The following is a 25,306-nucleotide window of genomic DNA, read 5'->3' as shown; positions in this document are numbered from 1 at the left end:
GCGGTTGATACAGCTTCGGTTGTGTGGAGTGATAATACGAGTTGTTGTTGCCATGAGTGCGAATCCGGTATTTCATGCACGATCGAAGCATATAGAGTTGGATATTCACTTTGTACGTGAGAAAGTTGAGTGTGGGGTTGTTCGTGTGAATTACGTACCAGCAGAGCATCAAGTTGCGGATGGCATGACCAAACCGTTGGCTAAGTCAGCGCACATGCTGTTTCGTCAGAAAGTTCAGATAGCAGAAAAGCGAACAGCTGAGAAGGACGGGGAGAATGTTGGAGCATGATTACATGCTTATGTGCGTGTGTGTGCAGCATGGTTTGGGGTGTGTGTGTGCAAGCAATTAGTGTGCAGTTGGTTAATTAGTTAGAGTGGTTAGAAGCAGTTATGAGGTTGTTAAGGCTGTGAACTTGTGTATAAATGTACTGAGTAGTCTTGGCTAATAACACATCTCTTTGTATCTTCTTGATAATCTTCAAGTTCTTATGCATAAACTTCAACAATTAGAGATAATGTAAGGTTGTATGCACCTTCTTCTCGGTGCATAATAGCGATTCTTTAATCGGTTCATGGACATTAATCCCAACTCATGGAAGCATCAGTTGTGGTATTTTGCTTAGCTGCATTTAGATTTGTTTGCTTGCTATGTTTTTGGCCTCATCGTTGGTAATATAAACGTAGGACCTATGTTTTGTGTCTTTATATCCCTCTTGCAAATAGCTGTGTTGTCTAAAATCTTACTTTAGGTGCAGAAGGAACATGAACAACTTGGTTCTGTCTCTTGTGCCGAAATTCATCAAGTTGCAAACCTTGATATTGCGCCAAGAGAATCCACAGCTGAAGGACGACGCTGTCGAGACGATTTCGAAGTTCTGTCACGATCTGCAGGACCTGGATCTCAGCAAAAGTTTCAAGCTTAGTGATTGCTCGTTGTATGCATTGGCCCATGGTTGTCCTAACCTTCAAAGGCTTAACATCAGTGGCTGCACGTCATTCAGCGACGAAGTTCTTGCGTATCTGACTAACTTTTGTCGAAAACTAAAAGTATTAAACCTCTGCGGATGTGTTAAAGCTGCAACCGACCATGCATTGCAGGTATATGAAAACAGTTTTATGATGGATTATTGTTTACTTGCTGATGAAAAAAGATGTTGCTCGCCTGTAAAAAAACATGACGAATTGCTTGAATTGGTTATCCGCACAGGCTATTGGACGAAACTGCAATATGTTGCAATCTTCAAACCTGGGTTGGTGTGACAATGTTGGTGATCACGGAGTCATGAGTTTAGCGAATGGATGCCCCGATCTTAGATGCCTGGACTTGTGCGGTTACATTCGCATAACAGGTATTCCTTTGCATTTGGTGCTTATTTTCCATTTCACGGTGCAATGTAAGATATATAGGTGAAGAATGAACTTGTTACTGCAGATGATAGCGTGATTGCTTTAGCAAATGAGTGTGTCCATCTGAGGTCCCTCGGACTGTACTATTGCCGTAACATCACGGACAGGGCGATATACTCGCTGGCTCAAAGCCGAATGAAGAACAAGTGTTTGACGTGGGAGTCGATGAAAGGTAGATACGACGATGAAGATGGCCTGAAAAGTCCGAATATAAGCCAGTGTACGGCCTTGACTACTTCGGCTGTCCAGGCATTATGCGATACGTTCCCTGCACTTCATACCTGCTCAGGAAGGCATTCCCTTGTCATGAGCGGCTGCCTGAACTTAACGTCCGTGCATTGTGCTTGTGCCGTTCAAGCTCATCGGACGTTCAACAGTATTTATCACTCTGCTCATTGGAGGGGGTGTTCAATGTTCATTTCTATGATATATATATATATATATATATATATATATATATACATATATATATATATATATATATATATATATATATATATACATATGAATGCAGACACACTATTGGATTCATGGTAATAATCATTATCATTGTAAATAGTAAAAAATTATTAAATTTATAAGAATCATTTATAATTTATTTTCTTACCGTTTATAACATTTTAAGTGTAACATGCTATTTACTAAGTTTAATAATTTTTTCAGTTCTAAATTATAACATTTTGTATTATATTTTTAACATGTCACATTTTTAACCATTCACACCGTTTATTAGCTTTATTTTAACCGCATAAGTTTCCGCTATTTGTAATACTACTTTATTGTAGCAAAAGAGCTTAACTTGTTTTGCATTCGTCATTTCAAGTTCTGTCAGAAAATGAATTATGTTGTCACAGCTATGGTCCTATATTCTGCTTCGACTGACGACCTTATTATCGTACTTTGCTTTTTTGATTTCCATGAAATCAAAGGATTCCCCAATTAAACACAAAAACCAATGACAATTTTTTCTCGGCATTGGACATGAGGCCTAGATTGAATAACAAAATACTATCAAATGACATTCGTTGGAAGCTTCCATCAGCATTACTTACCATGGATCTTTTTTTCACACGTCTAACAGTTGCTACTAAATGTGATCATTTTGGTTACTACATAAATTGACTTAGATGTTATACTGCAAATATAAAGAGATCAACTGATACATGCATCGTAAGGCTCACATCAAAGGAATAAGCAATAACTTTTCAAATGATCCACTCGTCTAAACCTTGGAAAAGATTAGAACAATAGCAGATTTACGACGACTTTTTGAATGGGATCTTGATCTTATTTGGTCAACATGTCTTCTGGATATACAACCGTCTGTCTCTTAGCTTTCCAACGGTTTTTGAATCGCATCAATCAGATATTGAAAACTCAAGATACATCAATTTTAGTGAAGACAACACATGCAGAAATTCTTATACGAGATTAATACGTGATTTTGTAAATATTACAAATTTTTAATATTTATATTGATTATTTGTAATATAATTTAATATAGGATAATGCATTATCTTTTAGGATTATATTTATTATTTTATTAGGAATTAAGGTTGAGTTAAAACATTATTTTTAGTTATTATTATTTTACTAGGAATTAGAGTTAAGACATGTTTAGTTTATTATTATTTTATTCATTAGTTATTTAGGACATTTAGAACTCAACCCCTATATAAAGGAGGCTTCATTCAACTTTATAAAACAGATTTCTTTGATTAATAATAGAACGAGAGTTCATTTTTGCAAGTGTTGATTACCTTGTGCCTTCGAAGCTTCTTCTCCTGGAGTTCTTTCAAGCTCTTGTGAGGGAGATTAATCTTCACACTCCAATTTACCTTTTCATCGCGACTAGGAGGGTTGGTTAGAGTCATTTATCGAGTTCTCCTTTTCATTGCGATTAGAAGGGTTCGATAGGACACTTATCCATCTATTTTCCACAAATCCATCTGCACCATCAATCATCTTTACCGTCCACCTTCATAAGAGAGATCTTTTGATTTCTTTATTATCTTATTTTATTTTCAATTTATTTATCTTTTGTTTATTTTGTTCTAATCTTATTGCCTTGATTCCAGCACCTAAAAGAAACCCTAAAGAATCCTAGTTGTTACCGCCACATTCCCCTTTTCATCCCCTTTGTTCTTCATCGAGTTTAGAGCTTTCTAGGTTTGATTCTTCAAAAAGAGCAACTTTCATTAATCCGCCACCATTTCTCTATCAATTGGTATCAGATTTAGGCCGATTCTTGGAAACAAGTAAGCAATCTTGCTTGTTCTTGCACACAAAACCGTCAAGGTATGCCAATGGAGCTAGCTCACAAAAGATTCATCGTTTCAAGTCACAAAAATTGAAAAAATTGCAAATGAATGAATTTAGGGATGATTTTCCCCATATCTTATATTCATCCTAATAGTAATCTCCAGTCCAAAATTCACCCCAATCTGAGTTTATTAGAGCCTTCAAATACATGATTCAAGTTTCATCGGCGGATTCGGTCTAGAATCTTGTTGAATTTCTTGAAAATTATACAGGAGGAATTTCGTGTTTAAAATTTCCAGATTCAAATTGAATATATTGAAGATCATTCAAAAAAATGAGAATTTTTGGAGATCAAGAACACCTTTGAACAAAGCGATCACGAAAAAACATATTGTTTGAGGACTCACCATTCAACAGTCTACTGGATACTACTAAAGGTATTTGGTTCTGAAATTTTACAGGTGGTTTCTATACGCATCTAAAGACATTCAATAATGTTTCCAAAATCTTTGGACACCGGTAACCCCCTCAAAAACGTTGTTCAAGTTGACCCAGCGTTTTCTAGGTTTCTGGTTTGGTTCTTTTTTTTCTTTGACTCTTAGTGCTTTAGGTTCTTTTGTTTTTACTTTTTATTGTTCTTTTGCATTATTTAGCACATTATATTTCTTGTGTTAGTAGGACTAAAGAGTTTGCATACTTCTTCCTTGTTTGCATTCTCATTCTCTTGGAGTCTAACCCTTGTTTGGCCTCTTAGAGCTTTTAGGTTTTCTTATCGCCTTTTCTAGTAATCAAACTCTGATACGAACTGTGGAAGACTACTTGGTAAAGTGAGTTTTAAAGAGTACAATATCGGCTTACTTGCCTCTCGCTGTGTTACTTTCTTGGAGTGACTTGTGAGGTTTCTTGCTTTGTTGAATTTTCTTTCTTTTATTTTTAGTTTACTTTACAATTTTCTTTTGAGTATTATGATTTCAGGATGGGTGACAATAACAACAAGAAACTTACGATTATCTTAGCCGCACTTGCCTGACTCACGACTCAAATTGAAAGATTTGATGAACTTAACATGCCGTGAGAGAACGACGAGAACCACAACTGGATCCACCAAACCAGAATCCAAGACCAAACAATGCTGAACTTTTGGTACCCAGGCGAGAACAACCACGTTTCCAAGAACCTGAACTCTTTGCAAAACCAAAGTTCACAATCTTGTCTTTCAAAGGAGATAACGATCCAGACAAGTACATCTATTTGGAAGTAAAAGTTTATCTCATGTTCGTATACCATGACTGCCCCCAAGCTAAACAAGTTCCCCTCATCACCATGCAATTCGAAGGATATGCTCGAACTTGGTGGATGCAAACAAGGAAAAAGATCGAGAACTTCCAAATTCAAGCAATCACTTCTTGGACTGACCTCAAACAAACCATTAGGAAGAGATTCCTACCGACACATTATACACGAGAAGTTAAACTATGACTATACCGACTTCGACAAGGTAGAAGTTCAGTTGAAGACTACTACAAGGAGATGCAGTCCTTACTCAATAAGGCTAACATAACTGAAGAAGAAAAGGACATCGTGTCAAGATTCGTCGTCGGCTTAAACTCAAACATCATTGATCTTCTTGATCTCCATGGATACGGAAACCTTGAAGATACACTAAAGAAAGCAATGACAATCAAAGAACAAATCCAAAAGAGATTTCGATTTAGAGAACACTACCAAGGTACTTCATGCATTTACCAAGGTAATCCTTCAAATTCTTCCTCATCTTCTACTTCACCTTCTTTAAAAAAGTCGAGAGATGACAAACCTGACAAGGAGAAATAACGACCAGCAAAGAATGACACACCTCCAACCCCTAAAGATCAAATGAGAATTTGTGAGGAGGTAGGGAAAGCAAAAACAGAAAAAGTTGAGAAAGAGGCAAAAACAAAAGAAGTCACTAGTTACAAAAGCCAAAAGAATAATGACCCATGGGATGTGAGTGAACCTAATTGTGAGAAGAAAATAGTGACTCAAAATCTATGTGTGAGCACAAAATAATTGAGAGAGAACCTTCTTTACAAACAACCTGCCATCTTTGTTCGCTTTAGGAAATCAATTGTTTCGATTTCTAACATTAACAAGGATTTGCCTAGTGTGTTTTCATCTTTGTTACAGGATTTTCAAGAAGTGTTAGGTGATCCACTTGACGGATTACCACTGGAGAGAGGAAAATAACACTAAACCAATCTAATTCAAGGTTCCATCATACCTCGTCAAACATACAATCTTGAAGAAACCAAAAAGTTAAATTTGTTACAAAAAGGCTACATCCAGGAAAGCCTTAGTCGTGATGCCATCTTAATGACGAAACATGATTTGAACAAGTCCATAGGCTTTATAGTTCGTGCACAGGGAATCCATATAAATGATGAAAAAGTAAAAGCAACACGAGACTGGTGTCAACACACCTTTTCGTCCTACTAGGATTCAAACTCCTAAAAATATGATAGAATTTTGCTAGGATTCAAACTCCTAAAAATAGGATAGAGTTCTACTATGATTTAAACTCCTAAAGATAGGATCCACAAGCACTATAAATAGCCATTGTAACTCACTATTGTAACAGACGATTTACAGACAAAATACAGAGGAAAGCACAGAAAATACAAAGGTAAAGCTATTGTAAACGATTCGAAAAGGAAATAAAAGGTAGCATTTTTTTTGATTCGTTCATTTCTCGCATGTGCACGTTATTTTTCTTGAGATTTGGTTCGAATAACTCAAAACGTGGGTTGTGCCGATGACCAAAAATGGGTGGGGTTTCGAAGTTTCGAACCTAGATCTATCCCGAGGCGTGTTCATTTTTTATCCCCCTAATACGCAATATCAACGTTAATTGTCTTTCAAATTTGGCCCCAATCTTTATTTTTCTTTTATATTAGTCATTTTATTTATTGTATGGATATTTTTATTTATTTATTATTTACATTATTGTTATTATATAAATATATATACGTATGTTTTTTTAAATGATTTTCAATTGATTTTTTTACACTATATATTATTATTATATATACATATATTTTTTAGATATTATTATATATATATATATATATATACTTTTTTTTAAATATTTTACTTATAAGCGTATTATTACCATATATATATATTGTAATTATCTTTATTTAGTTTTTTTTTACTTTATCATTATATGTATACCTTTATATTTGATTTATATATATATATATTTTTTTTGTTTTTGTTTTTTTATTTGTTTATATTATATTATATTTTCATATTACTATCATTATTGTTATGATTATTATTTTTCTATTTTACTCATTTATATATATATATATATATATATATATATTAATATTTCATTTATTTATTTATTTTTCCTTTTATTTATTTATTTATTTTTACTCATTTTTATTCTTCATTTTTTTTTCATTTATTCATTTTTTCCCTCTAACACATCTTATGACTTTTTAAGGGTATTTTCGTCAATTAATCAGAGGTAAGTAATTCATGATCAAATTTTACCTTTTAATTTAAAATTACAATTTTCTTAATTAAGACAACTGGAAATTACGTAGTACCGAAAGGGCGGTTCAAGGGTGCTAATCCTTCCTTGACCGTAACCGACTCCCGATCCTGACATATTTCTGGTAAGACGTAGATCATGTAAGAAATAGGGTATCCGATCAACCCATTTATTTTTAAATAAATGATCGGTGGCGACTCCAATCCACATTTTTCAAGTCGAAGCCCAATTCCGGGGCCCAACCGAAAGACGGTTGCGACAGCTTGGCGACTCCGATGGGGATTCTCAAGTGAGTCAGGCTAAGGTAATTTTCAGTTTTCTTTTTAACGAAAAGGGTAAGTTTAAATTTTAAGGTAACATTTCGATCCTTATTGCTTACTTTTGATTATATTTTTTCGAGTAAATAGTTGTACTAACCATTTTCTCAATGATTTCAGCCCTTAAAGTCTTTTTTCATCTAAGGCTCTAAACCCGAGCTCCGAACCCGTTTTAAGTGGGGGTGAAAGTGACGCATTCGTGTGAATTTATTCACTGCATATGCCTAGCAAGTAGCCTTCGGGATTCATATACCTTATGTCTTCGTGTGAATTTATTCTCCGCATAGACATAAGGGAATGTGTCCTCTCGAGTTTAACTTAGTCCACACAAGCCTGTGATGGGTTTAGGACTAAGGGTCTGACAAGCCCAAGGAGGCACCAGCAAGGAGAACTCGGGTACCATTTTTTAGCACCTAAACCGGGAGACTTTGAAGAATTAGAGCCTACCCCAAAACCTCATTTCAAACCCTAGGATGCCAGAATTATTTCATGCTTTACTTTCTGTTCAAAGCATGCGAACTAGACAAATACGCGGTTAGGATTTGTTTGAAATTAGCATGCGGGATAGAGATCATGTCCGAGTAGGAATACTAAGCATGTTCGGGTAGATATCATGTGGGGTAGGATTTTTCATTTTATTATTTTAATTTACCTCACTAATTTTTTTTATTTTGTCCTCTTTTATTTTGTTTTCATCATTTGCATCATAACAAGAGGTCATTGATCCCTAAAAAGGTGTTTGTTACACAAAATAATATGAATTAATGGATAAAGGTGTTGTAATACAAGAGATTAAAAACCTCGAGGTACGACTATGGTCCGAGAAGACTCAGCAGGAAAAGGGAGACAGTCTTCAAGGAAGCTATGTGTCAGAACTGGTTAGCTACGCCTCTATTAGCCTAAAGCAGAACGACATGCAAGAGCTTCGAGACATCTGGGGCAGTTGAAGAATGACTGGAAACAGAAGTTCAGTCAGCGATATAGTGACATTGCACTTTTTCTTCATGTTAAGACCGATGAGCCCTTAATCAGAGCCTTGGTTCGATTCTGGAACCCGGGATACAATTGTTTCACTTTTAACCAGGAGGACATGGTACCTACCATCGAGGAGTATACTACTCTATTGCACTGTGAAAGCATTAAACTGGAGCGAGCCTACATCAAACACATCAAGAGTCAGTCTTTCAAGAACAGACTGGCTAAGATTGCAGGAGTTGATGAAAAGTGCGTGACTGACCGACTCCGAAACAAAGGTAACGGGTAGGGAATTGAGTGTATCCACATAAGGAAACTAATGAATGACCACCCTGATAAATGGAAGACTATAAACCTTTTTTGCACTAGGTATGTATGGCTTGATCATCTTTCTGAAGATTTTGGGATGTATTGACGTAGCCGTGGTGGAACTGTTTGAGCAACTTCTGAAACGGGTCAACCCAGCACCAACCATCTTAGCCGAGACCTTTCGGTCTCTCAACCATTGTCGAAGAGCTGGCGAAGGTAGATTCATTGAATGTGTTCAGCTCATTCAAGTCTGGATTCACAGCCACTTCTGGAAGAATAATGGGGTTGCCTACTGCCGATTTAGCACTACGTATTCACCTTTGAGAAAGTTCATCACCATAAAATGGCACGAAGACGCTTCAAAAGAGAAGTAGATGAAAGTCTTCACTCATCTCCAAGATCAGGATATTACCTGGAGAGCCCCCTGGTTGTTCCTCAGTGACGTTCTTTTTCGATGTGGGGACTCCGACACTATGACCTTACTTGGACTTTGGGGTGTAGTTGGGTATGCTCCATTGTTAGCACTTAGACATTATGGGGCACATCAGTTTGTCCCAGCAATATGCGGACTAGCTAAATCAGAGTTTGAGTATCACGGTGACATTTATAAGAAGAGGATCAAAGAGATTGTCGATTCATGGAAGAAAGTGTTACGGATGGATATTGTGGCTGCTAAAGACAAGTTTATCCCATACTATTTAGAGTGGCAAAAATTGCGAAAAAAAGACAACACCCCGGTGCCAAACTGTGAGGACACACGAACCATGGAGGAGCATCTCAGGCATGTCCCTTATGGACTTGAGATAGCCAAAACAGAGTTTGAAACTGTGAACAATGAGCTGGGGAAGAGGATAAAGGAACTTGAGGCTGAGCGCTATCAGTGGAATCTAGATGCCGACTCTCAGAAAGATCGAGCAGACAAACTAGAAAGAGGACAAAAAAGAGTCTGTTTAGAGCTCGAAGACTTGAGAAAGAGGTATCAAGATAAAGTCAAGGATAACTCCAAGTTGAAAGTGGCTTCTGAATACTGGAAAGAAGAAGCTCATAGCTTGAAAAGAAAGTTTGAAGGGCCTGATGAGAGAGCTTGGAAGGAACAGATGAAGACTGCCCAGAGGCGCTTAGCAGACAGTCAGCATCAAAACCAATACTTGAGAATCCAGATGGCTGATCTGGAGAAACAACATGAGAGAGATGGAAAAACAATAACTGAGTTAGAAGCTATTATAGATGGATTCAAGAAGAAAGTGAGCGAGCTTCAGATAGTGCTCTTCGACAGAGGTTTACAGTGGCGTTTTCGTTGGTAGCAAGCACAACAAAGGGTGAAGGTCAGAGAAACAATCTTCCTGGATCAAGTATAGAAGGCAGCTCGTCATCTACACGGCCTGGCAAGGGAAGCTGGAATGGTCCGACAAGGCATACAACCAGTGACAGATGAAGACAGAAGACTTGTCAACCTACTAGAAGTTGTTCGGGGTCTAGAGGATTTAGTCCGAATGTACCTTTGATCGTTTTTATGTCTCTTACAAGATAAAACATTTTTGTCTAAGTAAAGATTATTTATAATAATGGACACTTTTATGGATCAATGCCTCGAACATTTCATGCATTCTTGCATTTTGCATTTTTGCCTTTTTGCATCTTCATCTACATTTTTAAGCATTTTCACAAACATGAAATTAAGTCATGAAGGACTCGATGAAGTGGATTTAACCACATGGAAGCAAGATTGTAACATTAAAGAGCCTGATCAGCTCATGGTAAGACAAAGCCGGCCATGATGATCTAAGAAAAGAATCCCCATATCCTAAGAACTACGATGTTGAAGCTGTTAGCTGTTACCACATAAGAAGTCCCAAACATTCCTCTGAGAACTATAAGGCGCTGAAGCGCAAGATCCAAAACCTGATGGATTCAGGGGCATAAACGACCGAAGAAGGGGGCATGGCATATACCATTTGCAGTTAGAGGATTGTTTTGTTTAAACGCGTCTCTAATATTTCATCGTTTGCTTAATCTTTTAAAGGATTGAATTTATGCTACTTTCTAAGGTGGAGCAATTGAACAAATTCTAATCTTTAGTTCTTCGAATATTAAATGAATTAAGGATTCTTTTAATTCTTCAAGAATTATAGATTTTTGACATATGGCAAGGTTAGACCTTTCTTATCCTGTCTCAAACCCCAAAAAAAAATACATTGATTCTTTACCCAAAATAACTCATGGTCATTACCAAAAAGACCAAATTTTGACATTACCTCCCTTTGAAATTCTTGAACATTACCTTTATCTTTTTGATATACCCACACCTTTGTTTGAGTCAATAAGATCACACCATTGTCTTTTTAGACTCAAAATTGGCATTTTTACACTATTAAAGCCCACAACATCGAGTTGTTCATTTGAACATGAGCATTCTTCTAAGACATAACTTGGGGCATCTCGCAGGGAGCTTGAACATTAAGACATCTAGGGGAAAAAGAAGAAGAATTCATCCGAAATAATTCTATCATGCATTAATTACACTGTTTTCATGTAAATAGAATTAATCCTGAAAATCTATCCCCCTGGGGATACCTCTTCTTTGAGGACTTCCATGTATGAAATGATGAACGACTTTCTTTCTTTATCCCTTCACAACAAGAGAAAAAAATATATCCATTGTGTCCCATTTTGAGCCTATCGTATTTTTCTTCTGATTCAACCCTAACCAAGGATCACCCTCCACACTGGGGAGCAAGGTAGAAGAAATCTGCTCACATGAGTGAAGACATCAATCCAAAGGAAATACCAAAAGGTGGGCCAAATACCAAGTGCGAAGATTCAATCAAGAACAAAAAAGAAAAGAAACAAAAAAGAAAAAACAAGAACAAAAAAGAAAATAAGCAAAAAGGAAAAGGGACAAAAAGCACATGCAAAGATTCCCTAAAGATAAATGGCACATCAAGCTTCAAACTATGAGATTGATCAAGCACAATCATTCCCGAATCACTGAATCACTTCACTCGAAGATCATAGAGCATCAAGGGAAAGAGACATACGAGCAGACTCAAATTGAGCATCAGAACGAATTGATCCTTGGTTCAACACCCTGAAACACTTGTTTGGGCCTATTTATCCTTTTCTTTCATAACCATGAACTCTGGCCTACATTACGTGCCTTAAAAGTCCCTTCTAATCATACATGTATTTCTAAACAGAAGAGACTATCTTCAGATTTCGTCCCGCCCATCAGGATTAATCTTTATTTGTAAAAAACAATGTAATTAATGCATGGTAGAGAAAAATAACAAAGGGGGGTTCAAGACGTAAATCCTGAATAACACCTTGAAACCAAAGGAGGGTTCGAGTTGAAAACCTGAAAAGGCGGCTCGAATATAAAAATTGTGTAAACCGAGGCGATCACGCAAATTCCTTGATGAGGCATCGCACAATCCGAGTGTGACAACGAAGATTGGGAGTCAGAGAACACTTCCAGCAGAGGAGCATGCAAGCTACCCCATCAATCCTTTGAGCATCAAATACCAAACCTTTGAGCATCAAATGCCAAACCTTTGAGCATCAAATGCCGTGCTTTGGTGACAAGCAACCATTTTCAAGCAAAAGATATATGTCAATGAAGATTTCTGAGTTCAAATCCGATCCAAAGTCTTTAAACCGAGAAGAAGATCGAAGGGCAACGAGAAGCCACGTGCTGATTCAAATTTTGAACTACGGCTTCAATTTAATATCATTTCAAGATGAACTCGGCTTCACGACGGAGGAGTCATCCGTAACTCAATTCGGCAGGGAGTTATTGAAACATCAGAGTTAATTTTCAACTCCACCGAACGAAAAGTGTGTCTTTTAATCTTTTCTCTATCCTCGTTACACGACTATGGGCAAAGAGGGGCAGTTGTCAACAAACCTTTTAGTCCTACTAGGATTCAAACTCTTAAAAATAGGATAGAATTTTGCTAGGATTAAAACTCCTAAAAATAGGATAGAGTTCTACTATGATTTAAACTCCTAAAGATAGGATCCACAAGCACTATAAATAGCCATTGTAACTCACTATTGTAACACACGATTTACAGACAAAATACAGAGGAAAGCACAGAAAATACAAAGGCAAAGCTATTGTAAACGATTCGAAAAGGAAATAAAAGGTAGCATTTTTTTTTATTCGTTCATTTCTCGCATGTGCATGTTATTTTTCTTGAGATTTGGTTCGAATAACCCAAAACGTGGGTTGCGCCGATGACCAAAAATGGGTGGGGTTTCGAAGTTTCGAACCTAGATCTATCCTGAGGCGTGTTCATTTTTTATCCCCCTAATGCGCAATATCAACGTTAATTGTCTTTCAAATTTGGCCCCAATCTTTATTTTTCTTTATATTAGTCATTTTATTTATTGTATGGATATTTTTATTTATTTATTATTTATATTATTGTCATTATATAAATATATATATATGTATGTTTTTTTAAATGATTTTCAATTGATATTTTTTACACTATATATTATTATTATATATACATATATTTTTTAGATATTATTATATATATATATATATATATATATATATATATATATATACTTTTTTTAAATATTTTACTTATAAGCGTATTATTACCATATATATATATATTGTAATTATCTTTATTTAGTTTTTTTTTTTACTTTATCATTATATGTATATATGTATGTTTTAATAGTTTATTTATAAGCCAATTATCATTATATGTATACTTTTATATTTGATTTATATATTTATTTATTTGTTTTTGTTTTTGTTTTTTTTTATTTGTTTATATTATATTATATTTTCATATTACTATCATTATTGTTATGATTATTATTTTTCTATTTTACTCATTTATATATATATATATTAATATTTCATTTATTTATTTATTTATTTTGCCTTTTATTTTTATTTATTTTTACTTATTTTTATTCTTTATTTTTTTTTCATTTATTCATTTTTCCCTCTAACACATCTTATGACTTTTAAGGGTATTTTCGTCAATTAATCAGAGGTAAGTAATTCATGATCAAATTTTACCTTTTAATTTAAAATTACAATTTTCTTAATTAAGACAACTGGAAATTACGTAGTACCGAAATGGCGGTTCAAGAGTGCTAATCCTTCCTTGACCGTAACCGACTCCCGAGCCCGACATATTTCTAGTAAGACGCAGATCAGGTAAGAAATAGGGTATCCGATCAACCCATTTATTTTTAAATAAATGATCGGTGGCGACTCCAATCCACATTTTTCAAGTCGAAGCCCAATTCCGGGGCCCAACCGAAAGACGGTTGCGACAACTGGCCCACACCATCTTCCATCACCAAGAGTTGTTGAATAGTGCTAGGTGACCCTCCTGACGGGTTACCACCTGAAAGCCCTAATGACTATGTCATATCAATGAAGAGTCACGATTTACGAGAGTCTAAAGACCGAGATTTGAGGACGAATACTTTTGAGGAGTGGGAGAATGATACATGCACCAGAGTCCATAATACATGCTTCTTTTGACTAATGTTTCTACTCGAACCTATTAGAAGAACAAAGTCTCGAAGATTCAAAGCATATATATTCGGTAAGCTTAATGTGAATGAATCATTAAATGATTCTAATATTGCTCCCTTTAATAATTCAGATTCGAGGTCAAATCTTTTTGAATAAATGGAGGATGATACATGCATTGCAATGCTCACATCAAAGGAAGAAGTAATACCTCTTCCAAATGATCCACTAGTCTAAGCCTTGGAAAAGAAGATCAGAACAGCAACAGATTTGCGACGACTTTTTGAATGGGATCTTGATCTTATTTGATCAAGATGTATTCTGGATATACAACCATCTGTCTCTTAGCTTTCCAACGGTTCTTGAATCGCATCAATCCGATATTGGGAACTCAAGATATATTCATTTTAGTGAAGACATCACATGCAGAAATTCTTATACGAGATTAATACGTGATTTTGTAAATATTACAAATTTTTAATATTTATATTGATTATTTGTAATATAATCTAATATAGTATGATGCATTATTTTTTAGGATTATATTTATTATTTTATTAGGAATTAAAGTTGAATTAAAATATTATTTTTAGTTATTATTATTTTATTAGGAATTAGAGTTAAGATATGTTTAGTTTGTTATTATTTTATTAATTAGTTATTTAGGACCTTTAGAACTCAACCCCTATATAAAGGAGGCTTCATTCAACTTTGTAAAACAGATTTCTTTGATTAATAATACAACGAGAGTTCGTTTTTTGCAAGTGTTGATTGCCTTGTGCCTTCAAAGCTTTTTCTCCTGGGGTTCTTTCAAGTTCTTGTGAGGGAGATTAATCTTCACACTCCAATTTGCCTTTTCATCGCGACTAGGAGGGTTGGTTAGAGTCATTTATCGAGTTTGCCTTTTCATTGCGACTAGGAGGGTTCGATAGGACACTTATCTATCTATTTTCCACAAATCCATCCGCACCATCAATCATCTTTACCATCCACCTTCATAAGGGAGGTCTTTTGATTTCTTTATTATCTTATCAATTTCTTTATCTTTTGTTTATTTTGTTATAACCTTTTTACCTTGATTCCAACACCTAAAAGAAATCCTAAAAAATCCTAATTGTTACCGCCACATTCCCCTTTGTTCTTCATCGAGTCTAGAACTTTCTAGGCCTGATTCTTCAACAAGAGCAACTTTAATTAATCCGCCACCGCTTCCCTATCATCAACATAACCACTTATTTATCTCCGAGCTTTTTGGTGAACATCGAATAATCACTTTTACTTTGTATCTAATAAAGCTTCTGTCAACTTCATGGTCACTGTCTAGAAGCTTGTTTTAGTCCATAAATTGATTTTTTTTGCAACCTGCATACGAGATTCTCTCTCTAATTACAAAACTTCGAAAAAAATTATATTTATACCTATTCAACTAAATCACCTTATAAAAAGACATGTAAACATTCATCTGATAGATAGACAGATCAAAAACAGTCACAAGAGTAAGGATAGTTCTCACAGCCACTAACTTAATTACAAGAGAAAAAGTTTCAGTACAATCAACATCTTCCTGCTAATTATAGCTTTTAGCAACCAAACGAGCCTTAAACCTCTCAATTTCGTTAGGGGCTTTATACTTGATCTTATAGACTCGGTTACAGTCAATAGGAACTTCACCCGGAGGTAAAGAAATTAAAGACAAGTGTTATTGTCTTCTGAAGCTCGAATCTCCCCTTTCATAGTTTGAACGTAAAGTTTTTGCTAGCTTCAACATAAGTTTGAGGTTCAATAAATGTAGTATAAGAAAAAAGAAAATTTTGTGTAGTATGAGGTAAATGAGAGTAAGAAATGTAATGAGAAATGAGATACGAACCTGGAAGGGAGGAATTGGATTTGTAAGAACAAACATAGTTATGTAGTCAATTGGGAGGTCAAGAGACTCTAGAAGACCTTTGAGAAATAGGAGGAGGATGCATAACAACAAACTAACTTGATGTATTTATTGAACTAGAAATATCGAACAAAAAAGAACATGAAAATGATGAAAGAGAGGTAAGAACTAGAAACTCTATATCAAAATGTTGTGCTTGAGAACAGGGACGGATGTGTGTAGAAAGGGCAATTTCTCTTTTAAACTTTGATGGTATAATTATATTTTAGGTTACCAGTAATTTTAAAACCATTATAATTCAGTTATTGTCCCTACCAAAATTTTGTGGTATTATTGTTTTTGAGAATATTGTTAGTTTCTAAATTAATAGAATTAAGTCTTTACCACAAATATATATATATATATATGATTTAATTAGTTCTTAAGACCTTTATCTCTTAATTTTTATGATTTAATTAAGTTTTAGGAAGTTTAATTACGTTTTAAGGTCCTAACAAATGGATGCTGCGGTGGGTTAGCCTACGTTGTTGCAGAAAGAGCCTCAACATCGGCATCCCGATGTGGCAGAGAAAGGGAGGAGGAGGAGGAGGCAGCCACCTCCACAAAAGGGTCCATCAGGTTTCTTTCCTACTTGTTGTCTGGTATTATTAGATAGTTTCAGCTATAAAAAAAAGCTCAAAGTAGGTGCCCGCCGGCATTCCACCGTCCACGTCGCCGTGACTTGAGAGAAAAGCAGGGAGGTGTGGTGGACAAGACAAGAAAGAAGATCTTAAGGCTTTAATTAGTTTACCCTCAAAAAGAGAGAATTTGCAATTTGAACAAATCCATCACTCTCAAAATTCTATTTGAAATTCATTTTTATCACTTTTAATATAACATCTTTTCTCCATTCCATCTCAAGTGGCAGCCTGAACGCCACCTCTAAGCCTCCTGTTCGGAGGAAAACACGGCAATGCAAACATAAAGGGATGCTTCAGGTTTTTCAGCAAGTGGCGAGACATAAGCAACAACATGATCTTATTCAATGTTGGAAATTCAGGATTAATGTACATGACATTGTCGACGACACCGCATGAACAAGCTAAAGTAAACAGGTGTAAAGCTGTAAAAGAAAATTAAACGCCAACCTATAGAGAATGGGACAAGTTCAACGATAAAATCACCATGAGCAACAGCCACTGGTCACGGCACCAGTTTCCGAAGGATTTTGTTTGAAGATGTTCTTTTTCACTCCAGATGATCCCTCGGCCACGAGACTTGGTGTATCCAATATCTGCAATCAAAACATAGTCCCTAACAATGTTAAATGAACTAACCTAAGCATGACATATAGCATGCTTGTAAATGCCGGTCGATGTTTAAGTTATATCTCGAAACAGCATAAGTGAATTACCTTTAAGACAAGCTCCTCAAAGCATTGTTCCACATTGACTCGTGTCTTCGCACTGCACTCGAGGAAAAGGCATCCGTATTTCTGAGCAAAGTCAATGCCCTCTTTTTTGCTTACCACTCTTTCACTTTCCTGTATACATGAAGGTGTAGATGGAGTTAACAATCAAAAGGCAAAATCATCTTCTCTTAAACAAGTGATCGAATGTCAAAATCATTAAAGACAGCAGTCAAGAACCAGCATAACACAAACAACCCTGGTGAAAATAAGGGACATAACCACTCTTTAAACCTCACCTTATCGACTTTATTGCCAACAAGCATCTTGATGCAGTCCTGATTTGTCGAGTATAGATCGATTTCTTTAGCCCATATGTCGGACAGATTCGTAAATGTGTCTCGACGTGTCACATCATACACTGTAACAGTACAAACATAATACAGTTTATAAATAAACCAGCTGAGTATTTAAATGCACACAAACAAGGAGTCTACCTTAGTTGAAGGGAAACCTATGTAAGCAATGAAAGAAGGAAAAAAAAAACTTCATGGATGATGTGAATCATTATTATCACAAGATCTCATGGATCGATATGTGTACTGTTTTCTAACGATACAGATGCAAATCATAACAATTGACGAACAAATGTAGCCGCAAACAAGAAACGAATGAAGTCCATACCCATGATTATCCCTTGCGCTCCTCTGTAGTATGAACTAGTTAATGTTCTAAATCTTTCTTGTCCAGCTGCATAAAGCGAAGATATGAATAATTATAAAACAATTTACTTTATTCAAATCGTCGGCTCATTTTACACAAGACAAACAAAATGTATAATCAATACCAAATTCTACAGATATGGAAGGAGAACAAGAACTCCATCCACATAACTCATAATAACTTTAAAGTCGATACAGATAACGGAAACCGGTTGCGAACTTACACCTAGACAATCGACTCTACAAATATCATGACCTAATACATAATACATTTAAATGTGCTCTAAGAACTCAAAATAAAAGCAATGACGATTGATATTTCCCACGCAATATCTAATGATATCTTCTACCTTAATCATCAAAGAAAAGTATCCACTACACTGCTAATCAGGGATGGAGGCGGTCGCACATTCGAAATTTCAAACGTGCATTTTCTTTATATTTTCGATCGATGATCTAATTTATGGTACCACTAAATTTCTAATATAATTTCAAAATAAAATTCTACCTCCTTCCTACTGCTAATAAACAATGGAACAGGAAAAAGAAAGAGGATCAGGCAACGTTTTACCAGTGTCCCAAATGGCAAGCTTCAGCTTCTTCTCTCCAATAGTAACGTGCTTCACCTTAAAATCCACACCTAAAGAGGAAAAAAAGAAGCAAAACCCTAATCAGTCATTCTTCAATATTAATAAAACAATTAACCAAAGGGAAAAAAGGTCACCAATGGTGGGATTGAGCTCCTCAAATGTATCGGAAGTGAAGCTCAAGAGCAGAGTACTCTTCCCCACACCCGAATCCCCAATCAATAACAACTTAAACAAGTAGTCAAACTCAGGTTGACTCGTCGAAGATGACTCCATCTTTTCAAATTCTCCTGAAAACTACAATAGTTGGTGTTGATATTTGGATCTGGAAAACAATGGAGAATGATAAGATGTATTTGTTTCCAGAGAAAATCAAAAGCAAAACAAAAGTTTAAGAAAGAAGAATCTAAACTCTTCTTTTATGTCGGTCTATGACAGAGCTTTAAATAAAATAAAACCGTTTTCTTCTTGGGTAAACTATAAATTTGGTAATTAAACTTTATTTTCTCTCTTATTTTACTCATTATACTTTATATATTTTTAATTTTTTCACTGAACTTGATACATTTTGTTTTTTTAGTCACTTAGACGTTTTCTCACTAACGATGTTATAAATAGACTTTTATATAGATGTAAAACGATATTATTTTAGTGAAAATTTTGTTTTTGAAAATGACATCGTTAACTATTTAATTGTAGAGTAACCAAAAAAATCTAATGTATGAGTAGAAAGTTTTTACAATTCAGTGAAAAAATAGGACAAAGAATAAAGTTTAGTGATAAATTCATAATTTACCCTTTTGTTTTCTTAAACACGCCCTGTTACGTGCTCAAGCGGTTTGGGATTTAATTCACTACGGGATGGGGTACGCTAGCTGATTTACTCCTTGCCTTTAAAGCTGTTGACCATTGATAAGCGTGAGCTGATTTATTCTTTCATGTGCGGTGAAATTACTGCATAGGTCCCTGTATTAGTGCAGTTGGGTACTTTTCTAATGTTCAAAAACCTTTCAAAAGGGTCAATTTTGAAGAGTTAAAAATAAGGTGATTTTTCCCAAAAATCATCTGACTAACTTTATTTACCTGTCAGACACCTTTTCATATTTATTTATCGATCTAACACCATTTGCAGGAATGTGCGGCTTATACATCGCGCCTTATGTTGACATGGCGACACGTTGGATAAGGCGCGATGCATGGGTCGCGCCTTCTACCACGTAGGGGTATAGCGCGGTGCATGGGTCGCGCCTTTGCTTTAATTCTGACACGCGTCAGAAAGGCGTGGTGCATGGGCCGCGCCTTTGCTTTAATTTCGCAACCACCCGCCCGTTCACACCCCCATTCCCTCCCTATAAATACTTCCATTCTCAATCATTTTCATTAAATCAAATCCTCTCAACTTCTCTCAAATACTCTTATATTCTCTCATAACTCTTTAAAGTATATTTTACTATATTTAATATTTTGTTAGTATTTTATTTAATTATTTAAATTTTTAATATTTTATTTAATAATTTTTTTTGTGCAATTATAAAATAGAAGGCGGTCTGTTTCGTTTGGATAGAAATCATATATCGCGTCATTATGTTGATACGGTAACATTTTTATATTTTAATTTAATTTAAATTATTAGTAATAATTTATTTATTTAATGCATGATTATTAGTTTATAAATTAATTTACGGTAATTATTAATATTTTTAGGAAAGCGACCGTATATTAGATCTTTTTATTTGGAACCTTAAGTTAGCGATACCCGACCGTGTCTGGCCGTATTTAGTCAAGGCTGAATTCGGTCACATAGCTAGATATGAAAGGCATTGTAGGATAGAACAAAACCTAATTTCTGAATTAGTGGAGCGGTGGAGGTCAGAGACTCACAAATTCCATCTTCCATGCGGAGAGTGCACAATTACTCTTGAGGATGTTTTCATGCACTTGGGCTTCCGGTGGATGGATATTTGATTTTAGGGATGGTGCATGATAATTGGACTATTTTGTCTCGGGATTATCTAGAAGGTATCCCGTGAAATTTTAACGGTGGTCGGATACCATTAAATTGGTTAGATGCAAATTTGCAGAATTTGAGTGAGGACGCCTCAAAGGATGAAGTTAAAAAGTATGCACGGGCATGCATACTGCAGCTGATTGGAGGGTTGTTGATGCCGGACAAATCACGCAACCAAGTTCACTGTATGTGGTTGCGACATCTTGACGATTTTCATCTGTCTGGATCACTTAGTTGGGGCTCGGTAGTTTTGGCTTTCCTGTATATGGAGATGTGTCGAGCGACTGACTACAGGAAAAATGCTATCGGCGGATATCTCCTTCTGCTGCAGTCTTGGGCAAGGTATCGCTTGTCATTTTTATGTCCTGTTGTGAAGAACTCGTTCGTATTCCCGCTCCTATTGAGGTAATTACAAAACTGATTTCATATATTAATCATTTTATCTAGTGTATAATAAAAAAATTCCTTGAATAGGTGGTCTATTGACAGGAAAAATCATCGGGATCTACCTGATGAATTAGAAATAATCAGACTACTAATCGATCAGAAGGCTGGCACAGATGTATGTATTTTAATATTTGAAAATCGATTTTGTACCATAGTATAATATTTAGATTATTATTTTGATAAGAATTACATATATTTGTTTTAGTTTGAATGGGCACCTTATTCTAATGATGATATGAGGATGTGCATCCCACCTGAGTTGAGGGGCCCATTAGATGTTTGGATGGCGGTAGTACCTTTGATCTGTTATACGATTGTGGAGTGGCACCCCACTGATCGCGTGCTCCGGAAATTTGGTTTTGTACAACCGATTCCGGAAGTACCTCGTAATATGGACCAATTGCATAGCACAGATCGACGCGGTAAAACGAATACAGATTGGTTGTTGAAGCATTATTAGTGGGTCATTATATGGGAGGATCGACATCGGCGTCTTCCCTATAGGGAACCCATTTATGTTGATCATTTGACGTTTGCTGATGGTTATTATGAGTGGTTCAACAGTAACGAGAAACCATTTCTGCTTTCCGAGGATGCACGAGGAATGAGAATTCATCGACGTCGATAGAGACGTGCACCGTCACAACCTCATCGTCCCCCGACTCGTAGACGGAGAACAGGTGCTTCCGGTTCGATGTCAGCTGCATCACCTGAACCTTCACAGTAACCACCGTCTATAACGACGTACATGCCGCAACCATATCTGATGCCGCCACTGCCTTTCCTTTACCAGATGTCGCCGCCGCCACCGTCACAGAGTTATATGACCCCTCCTGGAGAATATTATGGGTCTATGTTTGTAGATCTAACTTGGGGTTCATATATTGGTTATTTGGCGGGTGCCGCCTCATCACTGATAGCCGCCGCACAGACACCTCTTGTACAGTTTTTACACTTATCGATGTATGTGTTTTATGAGTTTTCCCAGTTTTCTATGAGCGGTGGGATAGTCAGTCATACACCTCCAGGGTCCTTATTCTATGGAGGTGCTATCGTCATCAATTCCTCATCAACAAAATGTATCTGCTCCTGACGACGACGACGAAGATGACGACGACGACGATGATGGTGATGATGATGACAATGAGGAGTCAGAACCAATTATACGAAGAAATGCTCCTCGATAATGACAGCCACCGCCCTGCGGAACACATTCGCACCGCAAACATCGATAGATTTTGATATTTTATTATATTTGTATTTAGTTGTTTATTGGACTTTTTTATTGTAATTTTTTATTATTTATCATTTAATATTTAATTTATTTTGTTAATTTTATTGAACTTTTTGTTAATTTATTTTGTTAATTTTGTTTATTACCATTTAATATCAGTTATTGTAATTTTTATTATTATTTACCATTTAATACTTATTGTAAGTTTGTTGTATTTAAAATTATATTCAAATATCAAATTGCTATTAGTTCGATAAAATTTAATAATTGTGTTTGATAACTTTCTTAAGTTTGTCACCTATTATCTCTTTTATTATAATCACATATAACGCCAATGTCGAATCTCGTTTTCTTGCATCGTTTTTTTAATCTTCATCAACGGTTATCAAATGACATTAACTTTAAGTAAATGTAAATTAAACTACAAGAATTATTATTTGATAAACAACAACTACATTAGTTCCTCATCAATGGTTACTTGATGACAACAGAAGTGGACATGTTCTTCTAGTGTGTCCTGAGTTTCTACAATGTCCACATTTTTTGTCGTGTCTAAATTGTTCTCGAATATCCATATCATAATGAATTCAAGTGGATTTTGGACGACCACGGTCTCTCAATAAAGTCAGATCTTGTACAATCGAAACCCAATTATGAACCTCATTAGGGTCTTTGTCATTACCTATGGGGGGAACTCAAATTCGTATACCTTAAACACTTCTGATAGTAGGTATACAGGATCCAAAAAATGGTTATAGTCTTGACGAGTATGCGAGCAAGCTGCTATCACATGAGAGTATGGATACTTCAGAGCTTGAAAAAACCCGCAGTCGCACCATCTTTCCCGTATATTTACTCTTAACAACATAGCTTCAATCCCTTGAAAAGGTCGCGACAACTACGTGACACGAAACAATTCATACGTTCTAGAGAAGCTTGTTACAGACATTTCATTTGATGCACAATGTTTTTTGTAGATCTGTAACTAATCTAGGGTGATAGACATGACCGCCTTACATCCAGGTTTGAGCTTGTCCCCCGAGCTTCACAAAAAGTGACCCCAAACAAAAATATATAGTTTTTACCAAAGTTGCTACAGGTAAGTGACGTGCACCCTTTAAGGTCGAATTGATTGCCTTAGCCAAGTTGGTCGTCATGTGTTCATATCGATATCCACCATCATATGTGTTTGTCCACATTTCTTTATCGATGAGGCTGATGTAATCGTATGCTACCTCTTTCTCCGCCCGCAAATCTTAAAGCATGGATTCAAATGTTTGAGGTATTAGTTCTTAATCTGAGCATAAAATGTATAACTTACTAACTTTGTTTCTTAAAAAATGAAAATGATCAAAAGAAAAAACTACAACAGTTTCACTTACCCATGCGCACAAGTAATTGATGTTCATCATTCTTCTTGAACCTTTAATGGTAGTTCGCAACAATGTGTCAGATACAATACCTATGTTGGACAAAGAGTGGTTGCCACATTAGACCCAACGACTCCATTACTGCTTTGATCCCAGCTCCGAGATCTGAAATGACACAAATATTTTCCCTCGTGATAACATGTGAACGTAAGTTTCGGAAGAAAAAATCCCAAGAATATGTATTTTCTCATTCAACAAGAGCAAAAGCAACTGGAAGAATGTTGTGATTACTATCTTAGACAACTGTCAATAGTAAAACTTGCTTGTATTTTCCATACAAGAAAGTCTAGTCGATCTGGACCATAGGCTTGCAGTATTTGACAACATTAATGCACTGTGGGTAAGTCCAAAAAACCCAGTAGAATTGGCATCGATCGCGAAGAACTCGATCATTATGGTATGCATGGGAGGTTTTGAAGTCCACAATTGTCCCAGGATTCAACCTCCGCACCAGCTTAAACCAACTTGGAAGTTCGTTGTAAGATGCATCCCATTCGCCGTGAAGTTTTTTAATGGCATTCTACTTTGCCTTCCATGCTTTTCTATATGAGACGGAATACCCATACTGCAATTGTATAGCTTAAATCAACACAGCAATAGCTATATGTAAGCTTTCTTTTACCATGGGCATGATGGCTTGGCAGATCACTTCAGAGTCCAAGTTGGGATGATCTTGGTTGATCCCTCCAGCACAACATGTGTGAGGATCGTTGTATACCGTTAGTTCTCATATATTATTTTTTCTCTTCATCTTCGATACGCGAACCATCCAATTGCATCCATTTTCATGTCGGACACAGTGGCATACATATTTTTCTATCATAGAGCGGGTGATTCTAGATTGAACAGAATTACGGATATTGTAATTTTTTATAGCCATCATCGCTTATTCTTTGCTTGAAAACTCCATGCCTAAAGATAACTCACCATTATTTATTTATGAGTAAAATCTATAGTCACCGAGATGAGGTATATCCGAAAATTCTAACCCGTACATTGCACCATAGTCAGCTTCATACATCTGTGCTGGAGGGTCAGTTTGTGCCATATCTGAGGGAATTTCATCTACATCATCATCTTCATCGGAGCTGAATTGCGATGATTCTGGGTGAATGAATAGTCCAGTCTCAGCACCATCCACATCTGGCTCACGAAGCGATTCTTCTGGTGGAGATGATGGTTCCTCCATGCTCTCTACATTTAAGTCGAAGAACCTACCACTTGCATGCCTTCCCCTTGAACTAGAAGGCATATTGACATTGAGATCGAAAAAGCCCGCAGCCGAATGC

General features: G+C 36.0%; 2 protein-coding genes across 2 annotated transcripts; one reads left to right on the top strand and one right to left on the bottom strand.

The window, feature by feature from the left end:
- The first annotated feature begins 762 nt into the window (after positions 1–762).
- Positions 763–17,278, top strand: LOC120206175 (F-box protein SKP2A-like). The gene is made up of 5 exons (XM_039205899.1): positions 763–1,098; positions 1,208–1,349; positions 1,433–1,783; positions 16,736–16,820; positions 17,104–17,278. The coding sequence occupies exons 1-5, from the start codon at positions 763–765 to the stop codon at positions 17,276–17,278; spliced, it is 1,089 nt and encodes a 362-aa protein (XP_039061830.1).
- On the bottom strand, positions 17,203–19,306 carry LOC120207081 (ras-related protein RABC1). Its single transcript, XM_039206597.1, has 6 exons — positions 19,036–19,306; positions 18,883–18,951; positions 18,274–18,339; positions 17,889–18,010; positions 17,596–17,724; positions 17,203–17,475 (listed from the first exon to the last, which is right to left on the bottom strand). Exons 1-6 carry the CDS (start codon positions 19,172–19,174, stop codon positions 17,362–17,364), a joined length of 639 nt encoding a protein of 212 aa, XP_039062528.1. The 5' UTR covers positions 19,175–19,306; the 3' UTR covers positions 17,203–17,361.
- Positions 19,307–25,306: the final 6,000 nt, after the last annotated feature.

Source organism: Hibiscus syriacus, unplaced genomic scaffold (assembly GCF_006381635.1).
Source record: "Hibiscus syriacus cultivar Baekdansim isolate YM2019G1 unplaced genomic scaffold, ASM638163v2 tig00000477_pilon, whole genome shotgun sequence".
Lineage (NCBI taxonomy): Eukaryota > Viridiplantae > Streptophyta > Magnoliopsida > Malvales > Malvaceae > Hibiscus > Hibiscus syriacus.
The sequence above is the reverse complement of the archived record's forward strand: the minus strand, read 5'-3'. Positions and strand labels throughout refer to the sequence as shown.